This window comes from Heterocephalus glaber, unplaced genomic scaffold (assembly GCF_053883595.1).
Source record: "Heterocephalus glaber isolate CG9 unplaced genomic scaffold, H.glaber_assembly_v1.0 deba00001614, whole genome shotgun sequence".
NCBI lineage: Eukaryota > Metazoa > Chordata > Mammalia > Rodentia > Bathyergidae > Heterocephalus > Heterocephalus glaber.
In genome coordinates, this window is record NW_028258385.1 from 756,189 (window position 1) to 773,602 (window position 17,414).

Sequence of the window (17,414 nt, forward strand, 5' to 3'; positions counted from 1 at the left end):
GACTAGAGGTCCCATTTGACCCAGCTATTCCCCTGCTGGGTATCTTCCCAAAAGAATTAAAAGAATCATATCACAGCGATATATGTGCACCCATGTTCATAGCGGCACAGTTTGTAATAGCTAAAGCTTAGAAGCAGCCCAAGTGCCCATCAACTGGAAATTGGATAAAGAAGATGTGGGTTTTTTATAAAATGGAGTACTACTCAGCCATAAAGAATGAAAAACTAGAGACATTTATAGCTAAATGGATGCATGTCGAGGCCATACTCTTTTTTTTTTTTTTTTAGTTCTTTTATTGGTACATTTTAGGTATACAATTTGTTTACATTTATCATTGGGTTTTTGTACGAGGCCATACTCTTAAGTGAAATAAATAGGACACAGATGTGTAAATACCGAATAGTTTCTCTAGTGTGAGAAACAGATAGTATAAACAAGGGTTAAAATGATTAAAATGAATAATTAACAATTTGAAATAGGAAAAAAGGTCCAAAGACGAAGGGTGAAGGGAGAGGAAGGGGAAAGGAAAGGAGAGAAAGGAAAAACTATGAGAAAAGAAAAAAAAATGGAAATGAAGTCTATGTAAATAGGGAAGGGTGGAGGGGGTGAAGGGCGCACAGCGAATGGGGAAAAAATAAGAACCAAGATACATCATGTACAGGTATAAAGACCCAATGATAAATGTAAACATGCTGTATACCTAAAATGTACCAATAAAAGAACTTAAGAAAAAAAAAAAAAGAAATGAAACTAATGTTAAACTGCTTAGTAGCAGATTTTACCAAGATCAAGAACACCTTCTATGTACCTTCTTTTCCCTGTGTGAAACCACCACATTTAAAGGTGAGGTAAGACATTAAGGATAATCAGACTATTCTAGGGCTCCTGATGAAGCAATAGTACACAATAAGACAGGCCTTTGCCTCGCCCCCTCCCCATGTTTTTTTTCTTTTTTTCCCCCACAAGATGTTCTGTCCCAGAAATGTAACCAGTGTGCTGCATGGGCTCAATGTATCAAAAGTGTACCGGTCAAATAATGTAACTATTAGTACCTGATGTTTCTACCTAAGTTTTCCCACTTCACCTAAAAGGTTCCTCTCAACTTCCTTTCTCCAACTTTATATAAACTGACTCCTGATAACAGTTTGTTATGATCACTTTGGTTTCTTATGTTATTATTTTTAAGCAACTCCTGCTACATTTTTCAGGTGGATAGTAATGAAAGTAAAATACTATAATTCCTTAGAATTATATAAGTCAGTTTATATAAACTGTAATTCTGGGCTCAGAATTTGGAGGGGATAAACTGAGTCAGCTGGCTAATAAAGGCTCTGCAAGTAACTTGGAATTCTTGAGTCTTCAAATTGCTGGAGCTATAACACGGAGCTGTTTAACACTTGGCTGTAATACTGAGCTGTTCTGATTTGCCACAACACTACCACACTCCAATTTATACTACACTAAAGGAAACTGGGTTAGAGAAAGGATGTGGCCATATACATTCAGGCTCTCAGAGCTTGAGTCAATAAACCTAGAAGTCACTTGCTTTGGTAATAAAGTTTTGCTGTATAAAGAATCTTCCAGGGAGAACTAAAAAGCCAAAATATAGTTCATTTTCAACCTCTGACAACTCTGCCAGTCCCATATTAACTGCCTGTAAGACATGCCCTCAACAATGTCAGCAACCCCACAGACCCTAAATATATACACAAGACAGTCCCTGTTGGTTTTCATCAAAAAATACAATTTTTCTGCCAATCACACATCCATTATCGCAGCTACTCTGGAGGCTGAGGCAGGAGGACAGCCTGAGGTGGAGCTCAGCCTGGACAACTTGGCAAGACCCTGTCTCAAAATATAAAAAGCACTGTGATATAGCTTAGTGGCTCCTGGGTTCAAACCCCAGTACTGCAAAAACAAAAACAAATCTTTTGACTATTCACTGAGAAAATGAACATTATTTTCTTACTGGTTCTCCCAACAAAGCTTGTGGGTTTTTTTAACCTTTGATTTCTAAAAATTTTTATGCTGTCAAATCCTGCCTACTCCTCCACTGTCCATCACTTCCATATTCACACAAGTGCTGAGTGCACGTGTCCAGCTCAGTCCACATTCTAGTGACCTCCTGAAGGGGGTTGTTTCTCAAAACACTATCTGCAGTTACTCGATGTCCTGTCGGCAGCAGTCACTCTGCACTAGCACCTACTCGTCCTTGGCCTTGGGTACCATCTGGTGGTCAGCACCTGGAATTACCCTTTCTTCCCAGAATGCTCCCCAGCTCCACCAAAACTGAAATGTTCAAAATCAGCTGCCCCAGTTCGTAATAGCTAAAACTTGGAAAGAGCCCAATTGCTCATCAACTGGAGACTGTTTTTTTTTTTTTTAAATAAAATGGAGTACTACTCATATAGAACGAGAAACTAGAGACATTTAGAGCTAAATGGATGCACATTGAGGCCATACTCTTAAGTGAAATAAATAGGATACACATGTGTGTAAAAAAAATCAGCTACCTATAACCACCCATTTTCCAAGTCTCATCTCTACAACCCCTTAAAGTCTGATCAGCTCTCAGACTGGTTAGGCCCTGGGGATCCAGGTGGGACACATGGGTCACTAAGAGCAGCATGGTCGTGGTCAGCAAAGGCTCACCATAGGGTGTTCCTGTCTGCACCTCCAAGTTTATAGCCTGATTATCAGCATATTGTCTTGTCCTGTGATGGAAAGGACTACACTGACTGGCCTCAAACTCCTGAGACGCCCCGTGAGGCACTTGCTGCCTACAAAGCACCTGCCATGGGCCCACCGCAGCTCTGCCCCCTCTGGACACCTTCTCCACTTCAGTACCATCTGCCAACACGCTGCACCCCATCCAGTGTCCTAGTGGTTGAGAGAGGATGACTGTGCTGCAGCTGGGGCACAAGTCAGCTCTCCAGGTGGACTGGTGGGGCTGGGACTGACAGGATAAACTGCTCAGCTCTGAACAGCTCATCAATTTACCCCGCTGCTCTCTAAAGATGTTTTAATTTTCTGAGCTATGGAAAAATTGGGAAAAACAGTCAAGTTTAATTTTTAGTATTTTCAAATTAGAAGTAACATTAAATATTATTTAGTAAAATGACATCTTGAAACTGAAGGAAATGAAACCTAGAGTTTAATGTCCTTAAGGTCACAATGATCTTTAAAAACAAAAAACAAACTGGAGTGGTGTGTGTGGTGACTCACATCTGTAACCCCAGCTACTACAGATACAGAGGCAGGAGGATCACAAATTTGCTGCCATCCTGGACAATGTAGCCAGGTACTGTCTGAGAATCAAGGGAGGAGGGGATGGCTGGGGTTTGGCTCAGCAGTGAAGGGCTTGCCAGCAAGCCACCCCCCAAAAATAAGAAGAAGAAACAAAGGTGACAGTGTCTGTCATCAAGCTCCAAGGACAGGAGGTTCAGATTCTAATTGTTTTTGTTTTCTTTGTTTTCTGAGGCCCTGGGGGTCAAAGAGCAAGAAGTCGCCATCGAGCTGCACCCCAGCCCTCACACTGGTTCCTAGATGGCCACTTATGTGATGGGCCTCTTCAACGAGAGCTGTGTGGTCTTTATGAACACGGCTGAAACATGACTTACATATCTCTTACACCTCGAAGTGCTAACCTACACTTTAGGGTTACTTAAGAGATAGTATCAATGGGATAAAATCATTGTTGTAAAGAAATTTAATGGAAAAGACAGTTAAGACTTATATACTGCATTCAGAAATGTCTCAATAGTGTACGTATGTGTGCATACTCGCACACACCATGGGTCAGTCCTGTTAGTTAAGAACTGCTCCAAGGACTGCTCCTCAATCATCTGGCACACACACAGAGCCAGGTCCATGGCCTTCATGTGCCCTCTCCCCCTCTCCCCTGAATGCTAAGAAAGCACAACTTCTAGACAATGACAGGCTGCCCTTCCTCTGCTTGTGCCAGATGCATGAGGTCTGCCAGATGCCATATGCCCAGGTGGTCTTCCACTCACCACTCAACTCAGAGTTCTTCCTTTTCTTCACAACTCTCATATGCTGCATTTTACTTGTTTTTATATAGCTCCCACTTCGACACGGTAAACTCTGTAAGGGCAAAGACTCCTGTCTGGTTATTTACTTGCACATGCTATTAACACCCAAGGTATGAGCAGGCAACCAAAGGCCCCCAGCCCACATGCTACCCTCACAGCCACACCTGGGCCACTGTCATTTACCTACTGTAAGCTCCTTAGTTCACAGCAGCTAGGAAGCAGAGCTGAGGAAGGAGCTATGGACTAGACACACCCCATGGCAATGCCTCCATGACCCACCCAGACATGCCACCCACACGCCAATTGGCTATACCCAGCCAATTGAGCCGCCCCTCCACCTTTCCCAGCAGCTTTCACTCTGCAGTGCAAAACATGCCAGCTGGCCTGCACAGACACAGTGTTAATACAGAAGGCCACAGCCTCTTCAACTTGCAATAGTCCTAGGTCAAACAGTGTTTGTGGAGTGAATGTATGAACGAACAAATACTGGTAGAAACACTGTTCATCCCACTGTGTTTTATGAAAGATGTGACAGAAGACGATGTAGGCTGAGACAGTGTAGGCCAGCTTTTGGCCTGCTTAACTAGCTTGGCCTTCTCACCTGTATCCCTATCTGCTGTGCATTGTAGAATGGAAGAACAAATTTGGCAGGGCCCTAAAGATTAGACTATAGTGCCTGATTTGCTGAAACACTCGGCTCGTAAATGGCAAATACAGCACACAATCCCCTCCCCTGCCTTTTTTTTTTTTTTTTGGTACCGGGGATCGAACTCAGGTCCTTGTGCTTGTGAAGCAGGTGGTGAAACCACTGAGCTAAATCCCCAGCCCTCCCCTGCCTTTTTTTTGAGACACGGGTTTCACTAAGTTGTCTAGCCTGGCCTCAACCTCAAGATCTTCTTGTCTCAGTCTCCCAAGTAAAAGGGATTACACAAAAACCTATTTTAAATTTTTTCCATTTTAATCAAGCTAAATTAAAACAATTATTTTCTAATCTTATGTATGACGGTGAGATACACAATTTAACTTTAGGATGCTACATATGAGAGTGTTTAAAAGTTTGACTTAATATAAAACAATAAGGAAAAACTTGAGGGAAGCCAGGTGCAGGGATGTATGACATGGAGTTAAGGGAAGATCCTCTTGGTAAAGAGTCGCGCATTCAAGCTTACTAATCTTGCAGGCCCGGCAGGCTGTGGCCGAAGGGGATGAGAGGTCATTCCCGAGATAGTTTGCTTGTGTTGCTGACTCTGCTCCAAGAAGAGATCATGCCCCCTGTCATACTTCCCATAGCTGCAATCCTGTTTGTCTTGCCTTGGTTCCCTTGAAGGAATAGTTCAAGGATGGGAACATCCTGAGAAGTGTCTCAGCCCGTTTCTGTAGAGATTAGAGTGCATTCATAGAGAAGAAAACATTAAACAACACCTGCTGTTTATGCATTCAGCTTAAATAACCGCTGTAAGTACTATAGAAGAGATGTATGAACCAAGAATAAACGTCCTGCTGGTCTTCAGGACCCCCTGTGTCCCACTTCTGTATCTTTGCGGCCCTCCACTCTCGGCCCCTATCTTCTCGAGGCCGAACAAGAGATGTACAACTATTGTCCCAGCTACTTGAGAAGCTGAGGCAGGAGGATCCCAAGTTAGAGGCCAGCTTATGCAGCTTAGGGAAACCATGTCTCAAGGAGAAACAAAATATAGACACCACCACCTGAGGAACCTAATCCACTGAACATACTCTGAATGTGCAGGCCTCCTTTCTCTCTAATCCAATTTTTCTTCTTTTGATAACAAGCTTAAACATGAACATTATCCTAATGCTGTGGCACATTTATATAATACATTAAAAATTTGAAAGCATTTACTCTTAATCTCAATTTACACCATGAAATATATACTTGACTTCTTGTCACTACTGTGACTCTTACCATTGCTTGAAACATGGCCCCTCTGTAATGCATTGTCTTGAAAATATATTCAAAGCTATCTCTCTCTTTTTTTTTTTTTTCAAAAGCTATCTCTTTAAGTTTCAATTCTTTCACTGGGCCTCCCGTGGTGACAGTTTAGTATTTTTTCTAAGATGTTTTACGTCGTTGACAAACTCTACATCTAGGCTCATCATTCATTCATTCATTCATTTTTACTGGTACTGGGTACCAGGAATTGAACCCAGGGCCTTTGTACTGAGCTACATGCCTAGTCCTGTTTTTAAATTTTGAGATATGGTCTCATTAAGTCACTAGGTTGTCTAGGCTGGGTTCAACTTATGATCCTACCTCAGGCTCCCAGAGTGCTTGGGTTACAGGCGTGCACCACCCCTCCCAGCTTAAGGCTCATCATTCTCTTCTTCAGAGGACCCTTCAGTCCATTGCTGATCAATCCCACTTGACTTCTGGAGAAATCCTACTCAGGACCTGGACAATTTTTTCAGCCTTTTATTTCTTTTGCCTCAATCTCTCTAGTTGGTATGTGTGGGCACACAAGTGTCTGGTGCTGGGGCTCAAACCTAGGGCCTTGCACAGACTAAGCACCCAGTGTACCACTGAGCAACAGTCCCAGCCCAACTGCTCTATTCACACCCTGGTTTCAGTCATCACCCTTTCTTGCCTGGATTCTAGAAAAATCTCCCAAAAGGTCTCCAAGCTTCCACCCTTGACCTGCTGCATTCTATTCACAGTATCCAGGGCAATCCGTTAAAAATAAAAGTCAGACCAAATCCATCCCATGTTTCAACCCTTCACTGGTGTCCATCACCCAGAGCACCAAGTCCTTCCAGGGCCCGCACAGCTCTCCCTGGCCTTTCCCCATCCCCTCCCCACCCTTGTCTCTAGTGTTTGCCCGCCTGGCCTACTCGGCTCCACACACTGGCCCCCACTATTCCACTAGCAAGTCAGGCACCTCTACTTCATCTCCCTGGAGCACTCGTCCCCCTACAGCCTGACTGACTCCATCATCCTAAAGGACTGCGCCCCACTGTCACCTTCCCCATAAGGCCTACCCTCATCATCTTTCATGATGTAACTTACCCCCACACACACACATTCTCCTGGTCTTGGTCATCCTGCTCCAAATCTTCCCATGGTGTACACATGGAACAGAGACAACATGGTGCAGAATTCATCTACATCTACTGCATGTTGTCCCCTCCAACGCTGAGCAAGTTCACATGGGCAGACATCTTTGTTCTCTGGTGCACCCTAACTGCCTAGAACACTGCCCCGCACACAGAAGTTATTTAATGACTACTACTGAATGACTGAGAGACAGCTTGTTCCATTTCAAAGATCTACCCATGGACATTCTCAAACTCAGTAATCACAGATATCATTTCTTGCTCCCCTATGTCTGATCCTACTAACTCAATGGACAAACTGAAGACGGAAGTATTGAGCTTGGAAATTCAAATATGAAGATAATCCCTGCCCTCAGGTAACTCTTCTTTCCACCTCTACCATCACTTCGTTGGGCCAGACTGCTGTCACCTCTCAGGATAACAGGACTAGATTGTCATGATAGCCTTTTGGATTATCTGCCTTCACTTAATCTGAACCCATTCCAACCCATTCTCCATGCTGTAAGCACAGCAACATTTTTCTAATCACTAAACTGATGATGTTCACGGTTTAAAATCTAGGATGCTACTCCTCTTGAAATTCCAAAAAGCTCCTTAATACTGTCCACAAGCCTCTGCGTGATTGGTTCTTATCAAATTTCCAGCCTTAACCAGCAACTCCTCTACCCACTCACACTCTTAGCAAATTTTCTCCCATCCCAGTGCCTTTGTCCCTGCAACTCCCTATTACCTAATTACCTCAGCTTACCTTGTAGACCCTAGTCACTGCCTCAGAAAGCCTACCTGACTTCCTTAATAGATCAGATCTCCCTATAAAATAGGCTCTTGCTGCACTTGTCACAGTTGAAAGTTTATTATCTATTCAAATGATTATTTAACATGTATCCCCATATGATGATTAACTTCACAGGTAAGGGCCATACCTGGTTTTGTTTCCTCTGGTGACCCCAGGGCCTACCACATGTCAGATACTTAATACACAATTGTTAAATGAATAACCGTGCATATGAGAAGCTTTGCAGGAAGAATACAGAGCATGAGAAAGGAGTGCCGACTGCTGTATGAGGCAGAGAGTGGCATGGGTTAAGCCTGAGAAGTGTAGGCTAACTCATAAAAGGTCTTGCATGTCATATTAAGGGACTTTCATCACCCAACAGGCAACATGGAGCCAGTGGCACTGCTATGGAGAGAAGTGATGTGATCTATTTTGCGTCTTTAGTTACTCTCACCAGCTGCTGACTGCCTGGAGGAGGAATCTGAAGGGCAATGAGATGGAGGAAGGCCCAAGAAGGACAGCACTTTAGAAACCAAGAACAGGATCAACCTTAGGGTCCCTGTGGCTGGGGGCTGGGAGGGGAGCCATGACTCTCAGATGTGATGGGCGACTCCAAAAAGTCAGATCCAAAGATTCTGAAGCTCATGGCTGAATGCTGCACCAGAATCACCTCAGCCCTTGGTTCTAAATACAGATGTCCAGGTTATACCTCAAACCTCCTAAATAAAACTTGGAAGTGAGGCATAGAAATCTTATTAGGAACTAATGCTTCTTTAGGATTTCTATTGTATTCATCCAAGTTTGGAAATATGGAATACATACAGGATGACAGAAAGTTTTATGAGATGAAGAATCTGAATTTGAAAATGGTGAGCTGAATTACTTGTACAGACAGCTGACAGACAGCTAGACACTCTGAAGATGCTGGGATTGGTTTTGCTGGAGATCAAACCTTGGCGTGGCTGGAGGTATGTGAGCTCTCACTTATAAAGGAGTGAAGAGTGGTGTGGGCCATGGTTAGGCTCCTTGGGCACTCACACCCAGGTACAGGAGGAGATGAGGATGTATCACTAGTGGTAAGGACTCTACAGTGCTATTTTTGCTGAGGTATTGTGTAAACACTGCTGTCTCCTTAGGTGCTGGCTGGAGCACACTGCTGAGATGTGATGGTGTCCTAGGTTCAAAGGGCAGCTCTGGATCTTCTCAACATATGAGTCAAAAGGCCCAGGCTTATCCAAAGTCATGAAATACCTTGAGAGAAAACACTAACTAATTAGCTTTATCCCAAAGCCTGCAACTTACAGGACACCCTTTTGCCTCTTACCCTCATGAATATCCCAGAGCCCACCCTTCCAAGGCCAGCTTTCACAGAGTCCCTGGGACAGAACTAAGTGTGCCTCCCACAAAAATCCATTATGTTTTAATACTACTTAGGACACTTATCACATTCTATTTTGTGGTATATTTGGACAGACAGAATGGCATCATAGAAAAAAAACAACTGTCCTACAGACATCAAAAGCTGCACCCCCTTATTTACAAATTGTATGGCCCTTAGCAAGTCATTTTGTTTTTCTAGTCTGTGGGGGGAAAAAGTGACAACAATACCTTCATTAGCACCTTGAAATTATCAAGTGAGATAATTCATGATAAATGGCTTTATCAAAGTTCAAAAGTTACTCTCTTATATGTACATATCTTATCTTCCTGCTAGTTTAAAATACCTTCTTAAATGTTACCATCTAAATATCCATGCAGCCTTTCTCAGAATGCCTTGTATATGAACAGGGGCTGATAAGTTTGATGAAATATGCTGAATGGCTATGATATTAAAGAAAAGAAAAGTTTATACCCCTCTCATTTTGAACAGGACCTCAGGCAGCTGCTGCCAGGCATGCTTCTTTGGCCACACGACTCAATTTGCTATCCCACTGACCATGCTTCTACTATTCTCCTACCTGATATAACCCCTTCTCCTACTTAGTGTGTTTCTATCCAATCTCTCCTATCTCCAATCCAAGCACACATCCTCCTCCATTAAGTTTCTCATGCACTTCAACCCAAAATGATTTTTCTCTCCCAACTTGTCTATACCTGTATACCATTATCATACAGACACTGCTTTATATATTGTTTGCCACATGTTCAGCTACACTGTAAGTTCACTGAGTTTAAGATCAGAAAGTTTTCAAAGACATCCTGAAGAACTTTAAAGAATCAATTTTTTAATGTAAGCATTCTAAAAAATCTGACAGAAGGGTCTGATAAGACCATCTTATATATGAATCACTATCCCTAAACATTTATAAATTAAATGTCATTAGCTGACTGTATCTACCATATTAGATATACAAATGGAGTTAACATTTAGAAGTACAGAAAGTAAACCCTGATATTCCTGTACCTTTTTTGCATCTCCCAAGTACCTAGACCAACTTCCAATACACAATAATGGAGAAATAACATGATACTGTAGGTAAAATCAGCCTTTGAAGCTAGATGGTGCCAAAACATAGTAGTTACTAATACATATCTTAAAAAAAAAAAAAAGAATGATCTAAGCATAATGCAGTGACCAACAACTGTAATTCCAGCTACTTGGGAGGCTGAGGCAGGAGGTTCCTAAGTTTGATTCCAAACCTGGGCAATTTAGAAAGAGCTTGCCTCAAACAATGGGTTATGGTTGTAGACCAGCTGAAGAGTACACCTGGGGTCAATTCCCAGTACTGGAAAAAAAGAAAGACACACACACACAAATTGGACTGGTGTGTGGTGGACAGCTAAGGTGGCAATAGGTGGCTTTAGAAAGCCCGGAAGGAGAAGGGTTAGAACACAAGGGACGCACTGGAAAATCAGCCAAGCATCTGTCTTAGAGTTGTGTGTGCACATACAAACACAAGTCCACACAAGTCCATAAGATCAGTGAGTCAACAGAAACAGAAAAGCCAGTGGACTCACCCGTTCCGTGGGTGCCTCCTCCCCTGGCAGGCAGGCTGCTGCTGCACAGGCTATGTCCATCACTGTGGAGCTTGTGGGAGCGTCGGTTGTGGAGGAAGACCGGGGCCGGCCTGCCTGGGCCACAGCTGCCATCTCCTGGCCAGATTTCCTGTTGATTTGGGGACTCCCCTTTGGGGCCTCTGGCTTACCCCGCCTACTATGCAAGCTGGTCCCTCTCTTCATCTTGGGTGGTACTCGGATCTGCTGCAGAACTCGGTTCAGAGCTGTAGGGTGGGTGGGGACACCGTCAATCTCAGCACCTGCGTTCTGGCTGTCCAGATCGATGTCAGGTTCTGGATCGACCTGAATCTGCTGAACATCATGTGGAGACACTGACGACCTCCTGCGCTGGTGCTGGAAGAGGTGCTTCAAGCCTTGGCCAATCACATTAATGTTCTCCAAAGCATTGTGGGTCATCTTAGATAACTTTTGTTCTGATTCTGTCTGCTTCCTGGCCTCTGCATCTTGGGATCTGCCTCCAGGATCAGGGTCCTCATATAACTGTTCACTGCCTGAAGGCTCCATCAGCAGATTTAACAGGCTTATTTGCAAACTCAAAAATGCTTAAACACAGCAAGACTGTCAAATTAGGTAGGCATTTCTTTCAACAGTGACTATGCATGCAGCTGTGAGACGGAGACTTCATGCCTATCTAATGTTTCAAAACAGAAAAAGAAAAAGAAAAGAAACTTATAAATTCATGCAGAAACTCCAGTGTTAAAGAAAAACATGCCACTAGCCATAAATAGGTACTATCATTAAGCAATCTTTAATCAGAAGATTGAAAGATAGTTCTATAGACAGTGGATGATTATTTTCTAAAGTAGAAGAAAAGGCCCAGAACAACTACACAGGAAACGAAAACAGCAATACTAAAATGAGAAAAATCACTACACATTTCAAATACATAAAGAGTGTGACATTCAGGTGCCATCCTGGAGTGGACACCGTAGAAAAAGGTGACAGAACAGCCATTGCTCAGGAAAGGGAATAGACCATCCATGTGTTTAAGTTCAGCTGAGGCAATTTAACTCCTCTCATCCAAAACCACCATTTTTTAATGCACATGATTAAACAGTAAATTCAAAGACTAGCAGGAGTGGCTATCCCAATCTAACTGCAGGTGATTTTTAAAGGAACACAAGTATTTCTTGTTAGCACTCATATTTATCAAGCTCATTGGTAATTAGAGGTTTGTTCTTCTGAGAAGACAATGGAAATAAAAACTGTAAGCTGAATTCTCTGAGGCACAAATGACCTTGCTGGCACCCTAGGAATGTACAGTTCAGATAGAACCAGTCTTTAGAGAAAGCAGACCTTTTCTCAGTGTCAGCATTCAAAAAAGGAGATTCACCTTGCAAGTACAAGGTCCTGAGTTCAGTCCCAGGTACCAAAAAAAAGGAGATTCAAAGAAATACTCTTCTTAATAGTATCATCCCTGAAAGAGGTTCCCATGTATCTACACAAACTCAAATGCAAACCAGCAGCACAGTAACTGAGTACAAGGGAAAAGTAGATAAAATTAAAAGTCAAATAGCAATATCACCAGTTACTAGATGCAGGCAGTTAAAAGAAAGCTGAAACTAAGGTAGTCAGTACAATAGCTTTGGTTACTGAGATCACATGCATTTAAAAAAAACAAAGAGATGGCTGGTAGGGGATGACATTCTTCCTTAATAGAAAGTCTTTTTCACTGAGTTTGTGCACATATATAAAACAAAATTGTGTAAATGTACAGAAGCTGTTAAGATAAAACATGATATAGGAGGGTTTTTATTTCCATATTTTCCTTCAACTTTTTGTTTAAAAACTTTAAAACTCCCAGACCAGACATGGTGGCGCATGCCTGTAGTCCCAGTACTCAGGAGGCTGAGACAGGAAGATCACCACAAGTTTGAGGGCAATCTGGGCTACCTAGCAAGACCCTGTCTCAAAAACAAACAAGCAAACAAACAAACAAAAACTTTAAAACTCCCTACACTACAAAGTACTTTGAACAACTTAAATCACAACCAATGAAGCACCATGATCATCAAGTTCTGGGGATATGAGGGCACCCCGCCACCAACTGGCTATCTAGAAGCATAAATTAGCTAGAGTTCAGAGAACAGAAATGGAAACTACTGGAGATTTCTTTCTGATGACTACTCTCAGACCTTACCATCTCACATATCCCCTCATACCTGCTCCTTCATCTTCTGACTTGTTCATGACTTAGGAGCATAAACAGGGTAACAAGGTTAAAGATGCCTGACTCTTAACAGTACTTCCAACTGCTAAATATTATAAAATTCTTTGTTCCTAAATGAGGCAAATGAAGAGCAGCCATGAGAATGGAAAATTCACTCCTTTCATTCAAATTCTTCGTGGTCCCGCTGAAATCATGCTGTCCCACTATGGCCTCTCATCCTTTTCCTGATTATATATTTGCTTTTTTTTTTTTTTTATCTCTGTCCTTTGGGAAAGCCAGGAAAGAAACCTTTAACTTTTACTAATGATTTATTGGTCCACAGTGCAGTTTCTGTGAGCTCCCTGTGGTTAGAAATGTTGCCAATAGTGCGTTTAATTATGCTCCTCCTTTCTCACGAGTTTGTCTGGCAGACTAATGATTACTAAATTATTTCTAATGTCCTCAGAGAGAAAAGGAATTTTAAGCAAGATACTCAACTAATCTCTTCCTGCACTGAGCTGTTTAGACTCTGAGAACACAGGCTATGTCGAAGCAGCAGAAGTTTTTTCCTTATTTGCACTGCCTTAAATCATACAATTAACTTTTTGTTATTGTTGTAAGTAAAATATATAAAATAAGTTGATCCCATGAGATTAAAAGATACCATGAATAAAAGAATGGTGTCAAGGTTAGTTGAGAAACTTACTTATCTCATATACAAAGGTATTAGAATTTGTAACTCAGCAAGTCTATTTCTTTAGGTAGAGTCTTAAACAAATCAAATGACCATCTGTTTGCTTCCTATTTTAACAAGTGGAGAATATGCCACATTGTAAATACTGTATCAATAACTTCATCCTAGTAGTTAATACTACTACTAATACTTTCACTAGTATTTGCATATCATTTATTTTCAACTACTCTGAAAAGATGATCGATTACAAAGAATGCTAGCATTCCCTAGGAAAATCTAAAACAGGATTTTAGAATTTCTAAGCTAAGGCTTCTAAACCAAAGCCCTCTTCACAGCTGTAAAGATTAAGTAACAGAATGTAATGAAGTCCAAGATTTCTGGATGCAGGACTTATCTTAATTATACTAACTGGCATAGACTCATATAGCAGGGAGCTTGACAGAAACCTACACCGAGCTTTAAGCATTTTTACAACCAACCTATTAGGTTGATTATAAAATATAATCTGGTAGCATACTTATAGCTATTACCTACATTACTACTGTAATATTAGCACCAACAAGATATGTAGTCAGAGGTTTCCAAGTTCCATTTTCTGTGCAAAAGATCTTTAAGGCAATCTTTATAAAAAATACCAAAGATGGTAATGCTTAGTAATTAACTCCATAAATCTGCTCATAGGAAGAATGTAAACACTAAAGAAACTGGATAATCTCAAAGTGCTTTTAGGATTCCTCCATTTTTTCCCCAAGAAAATAAAGCTCAAATAATAACAACTGTACACAGTTTATAAAAATTTCCCAATTAACTGTATTTAGATCCTCGGTTTAATGCAAACAAGTATAACTGCAAAGCCCATTGTATTTTGCTAAGAAGGTGTTGGCTTCTCTTTTGTTAACTCAGCTTCTCTAAAAGGTGAAGTTCTTATAAGTAAACCAGGAAAAGCAGAGGAACAGAAAAGGCAGCAAAATGACACAAGAAGAGGGAAGAAAGGGAAGGAGTGAAAGATGGGAAAAGTCAAGGAAAAGGCAACTAACTACCTGTAGACCAAGAGTTTCAAATGATTTTGTTATATTTTCAGAATTTTCAGTAACTAATTTTTCTGTCACAATTTTGGTAAAAAATATGCCATTAGTTGGGCCGGGGATTTAGCTCAGTGGTTTCGCCGCCTGCTGTGCAAGCGCAAGGACCCGAGTTCGATGCCTGGTACCAAAAAAAAAAAAAAAAAAAAAAAATGCCATTAGTTCACAGAAGGGAAATAAGTTGCTCTGAATTAATATCAGAAATAAGTAAAAAAAATGTTTAAAATCTGACAGATATCCATAATGGTGCTCTACAAAATCATCCCAAATTATACCTTTTCTATCTTTTTATTCCTTTAAATTGTTCTTTCCAGTTTTTTGGTTTTGACAGTATGATAACCAAAGCTTTTTGATTTGCCACAAACCAAATTCATCCACTGACTGTAAAGAGCTGGATACTTGCCTTCACTGAGGCTCCTCAAGCCCTCTAAGGTGGTACAGGAGTTCTTTAGGAAAAGCTGAAAAACAAGCATCAAGAATTATACAGTGAGCAACTTGGAGGAAAACTTATTTATTACAGACACACAGAAAAGAAACCCTGAAACCCAAAAAGGCAAGTATGTTAACAAGCCTTATCTCCCATTGTTAGGAAGGGACAGAGTATTTTTTTCCTAGTGCTTTGCGATATTTTCTCATTTTGTAAAAACGTATTCAAGAAAAATTATTAAGGTAAAAGATACTGAGCTAGGGATTTAGTTCAGTGGTATCACACCTGCCTTGCAAATGCAAGGTCCTGAGTTCAATTCCCAGTACCAAAAAATAAAAATAAAAAGATGTTTTGGAAGAATGAATATTAACTTGTCAGCACTTAAAAAAGAGAAAGAGGGGCCGGGGATTTAGCTCAGTGGTTTCGCTGCCTGCTGCGCAAGCGCAAGGACCGGAGTTTGATCCCCGGTAGCAAAAAAAAAAACAGAGAGAAAGAGGCAAATGTCTTGGTGAGCCAATTAATCTTGACTGTCACCTTGACTGGACTGAGAGCCTCCAGGGATCAGTAAAGCACACTCCTGGGTATGCTGTAGGGGGTCATGGAGGCAGCACCTTGGGGACTCTATTGGGTCCCTAGCCCCTTCCGCTCAAGAGGCTTTTTCGCTGTGCTCTTCCGCCCAGCTTTTGTGATGTGAGCAGCTTTGCTCCACCATGCCCTTCCGCCATGACACTTCTGCCTTGGATCAGCCAGCCATGGAATGAAACCTTTGAAACTGTGAGCCAAATTAGATTCTCTTCCTTTAAGTTTTGGAAAGCTGACCACTACAGAAAATAGGTACCAGAGAAATGGGGTGATTGCTGTGACTATACCTGACCATGGGGTTCAGAAGTCTTTATAACTCATTTGTGGGAAAAGTTTGGAGAAGTGAGCTAGAGCAAGCTCAAAATGCTGCAAGCAGAATCTGATGGGTGATTCTGGCTGGAGCTCACATGACCAGAATGCTAGCGGTAAAGGCCAGTTCATGCAGTTTTAGATGGGAACACGGGAATTCTTTAGGGAACTGCACTACAGGCCATGCATGTTACATTCTGGCAAACAATTTGTCTAGATTTTATCCATGCTCTAAACTGTGTGAGACTGGGCTTAAGGACGATGGACTGATTAATCTGATGGAGAAAATTTCAAGGCAGCATAACCCTCAGGCTGTGGTTGAGTACCACTGGCTGATTTTAGCCAGAGTTTTAGTGTGAAGTGGAAGCAAAATGCAGAGCAGAAAGATTTAAAGAAAAACTGGCCAAAGAGAATCACCCATACAATTGGGGAGCAGAGCAAAACAGGTGTGGCTGCTGAAGAGATTAGCACAGTCAAAAAGAAACCAAGTACTCTGAACCAGGACAAGAAGAAAGATGCCTCATGGGCATCTCAGAATTCAGCAGAACCTCACCTAGTGCAGGCTCAAGGGTACAAATGTGTCAACTTTTCATTTAAGAAAAGACCCCAGATGCCTGACAGGGCTGCCTAGGGAATTGGTTCCCCGGGATTCATTTCACCATGCTCAGCCAGCCATCCAGGCACCCAGAGGCTGCTACAGCAGTGGCTCAAGGTGGCCCGGCTGCTGCTTGCACTGGCAGCAAGGGCTGTGGCACTGTCTGATGTTGTTTTTTCAGGCACACAGAATGAAGTTATGAGGGTCCAACAGGCTTCCACCTAGATTTCAAAGGAAGGTCTGGCTGGGGCCAGGCAAAAATATGTGGCAGGATTGGAGTCCCTGCCAGGAGCCCCTGAGAAGAAAGTCCTCGAAACTACCTGGGTAGAACCAAGGCTTCAACAGAGACCTCAGGATCTGGGAAGGAAGAACGTCTGCCCGAAAGCTTTAGGCTGCAAGGAGAGCTGGCCCAGGTGGAGAGAGGCCATGTGGGCTACAAACAGCAAAGCCCATAGAGATGGGCCCACCAAACCCTCTGGGGCTCACATCTCACCACCATGGGCTCTGGATGCCAGCATGGACCCAGATCACTTATTGTTTGCCCTGATAGGTTCTGGTCTTTCTTTGGTCCTATTCTTTTCTATCCCCCATTCCTCCCTTTCTGAAACCTTCTTTCACATCTTTTAGTGGCTGTCTTGATGTCCTAAATCAACTCAAAATGT

General features: G+C 42.1%; 1 protein-coding gene across 2 annotated transcripts in view; it reads right to left on the reverse strand.

Moving 5' to 3' along the window:
* Tmcc1 (transmembrane and coiled-coil domain family 1) overlaps window positions 1-17,414 on the reverse strand; it is a 154,112-nt gene that overhangs the window by 125,805 nt on the left and 10,893 nt on the right. Inside the window, exons 2-4 of one of the 2 annotated variants that reach the window (XM_087196810.1) lie at window positions 15,243-15,297; window positions 14,798-14,960; window positions 10,855-11,545 (exon numbers count right to left, since the gene is read on the reverse strand). In XM_087196810.1, coding sequence (XP_087052936.1) covers window positions 10,855-11,418 — 564 coding nt within the window. In that variant the 5' untranslated portion in view covers window positions 11,419-11,545; window positions 14,798-14,960; window positions 15,243-15,297. The remainder of the gene's footprint in view (window positions 1-10,854; window positions 11,546-14,797; window positions 14,961-15,242; window positions 15,298-17,414) is intronic. The other variant, XM_087196811.1, reaches the window with a different exon arrangement.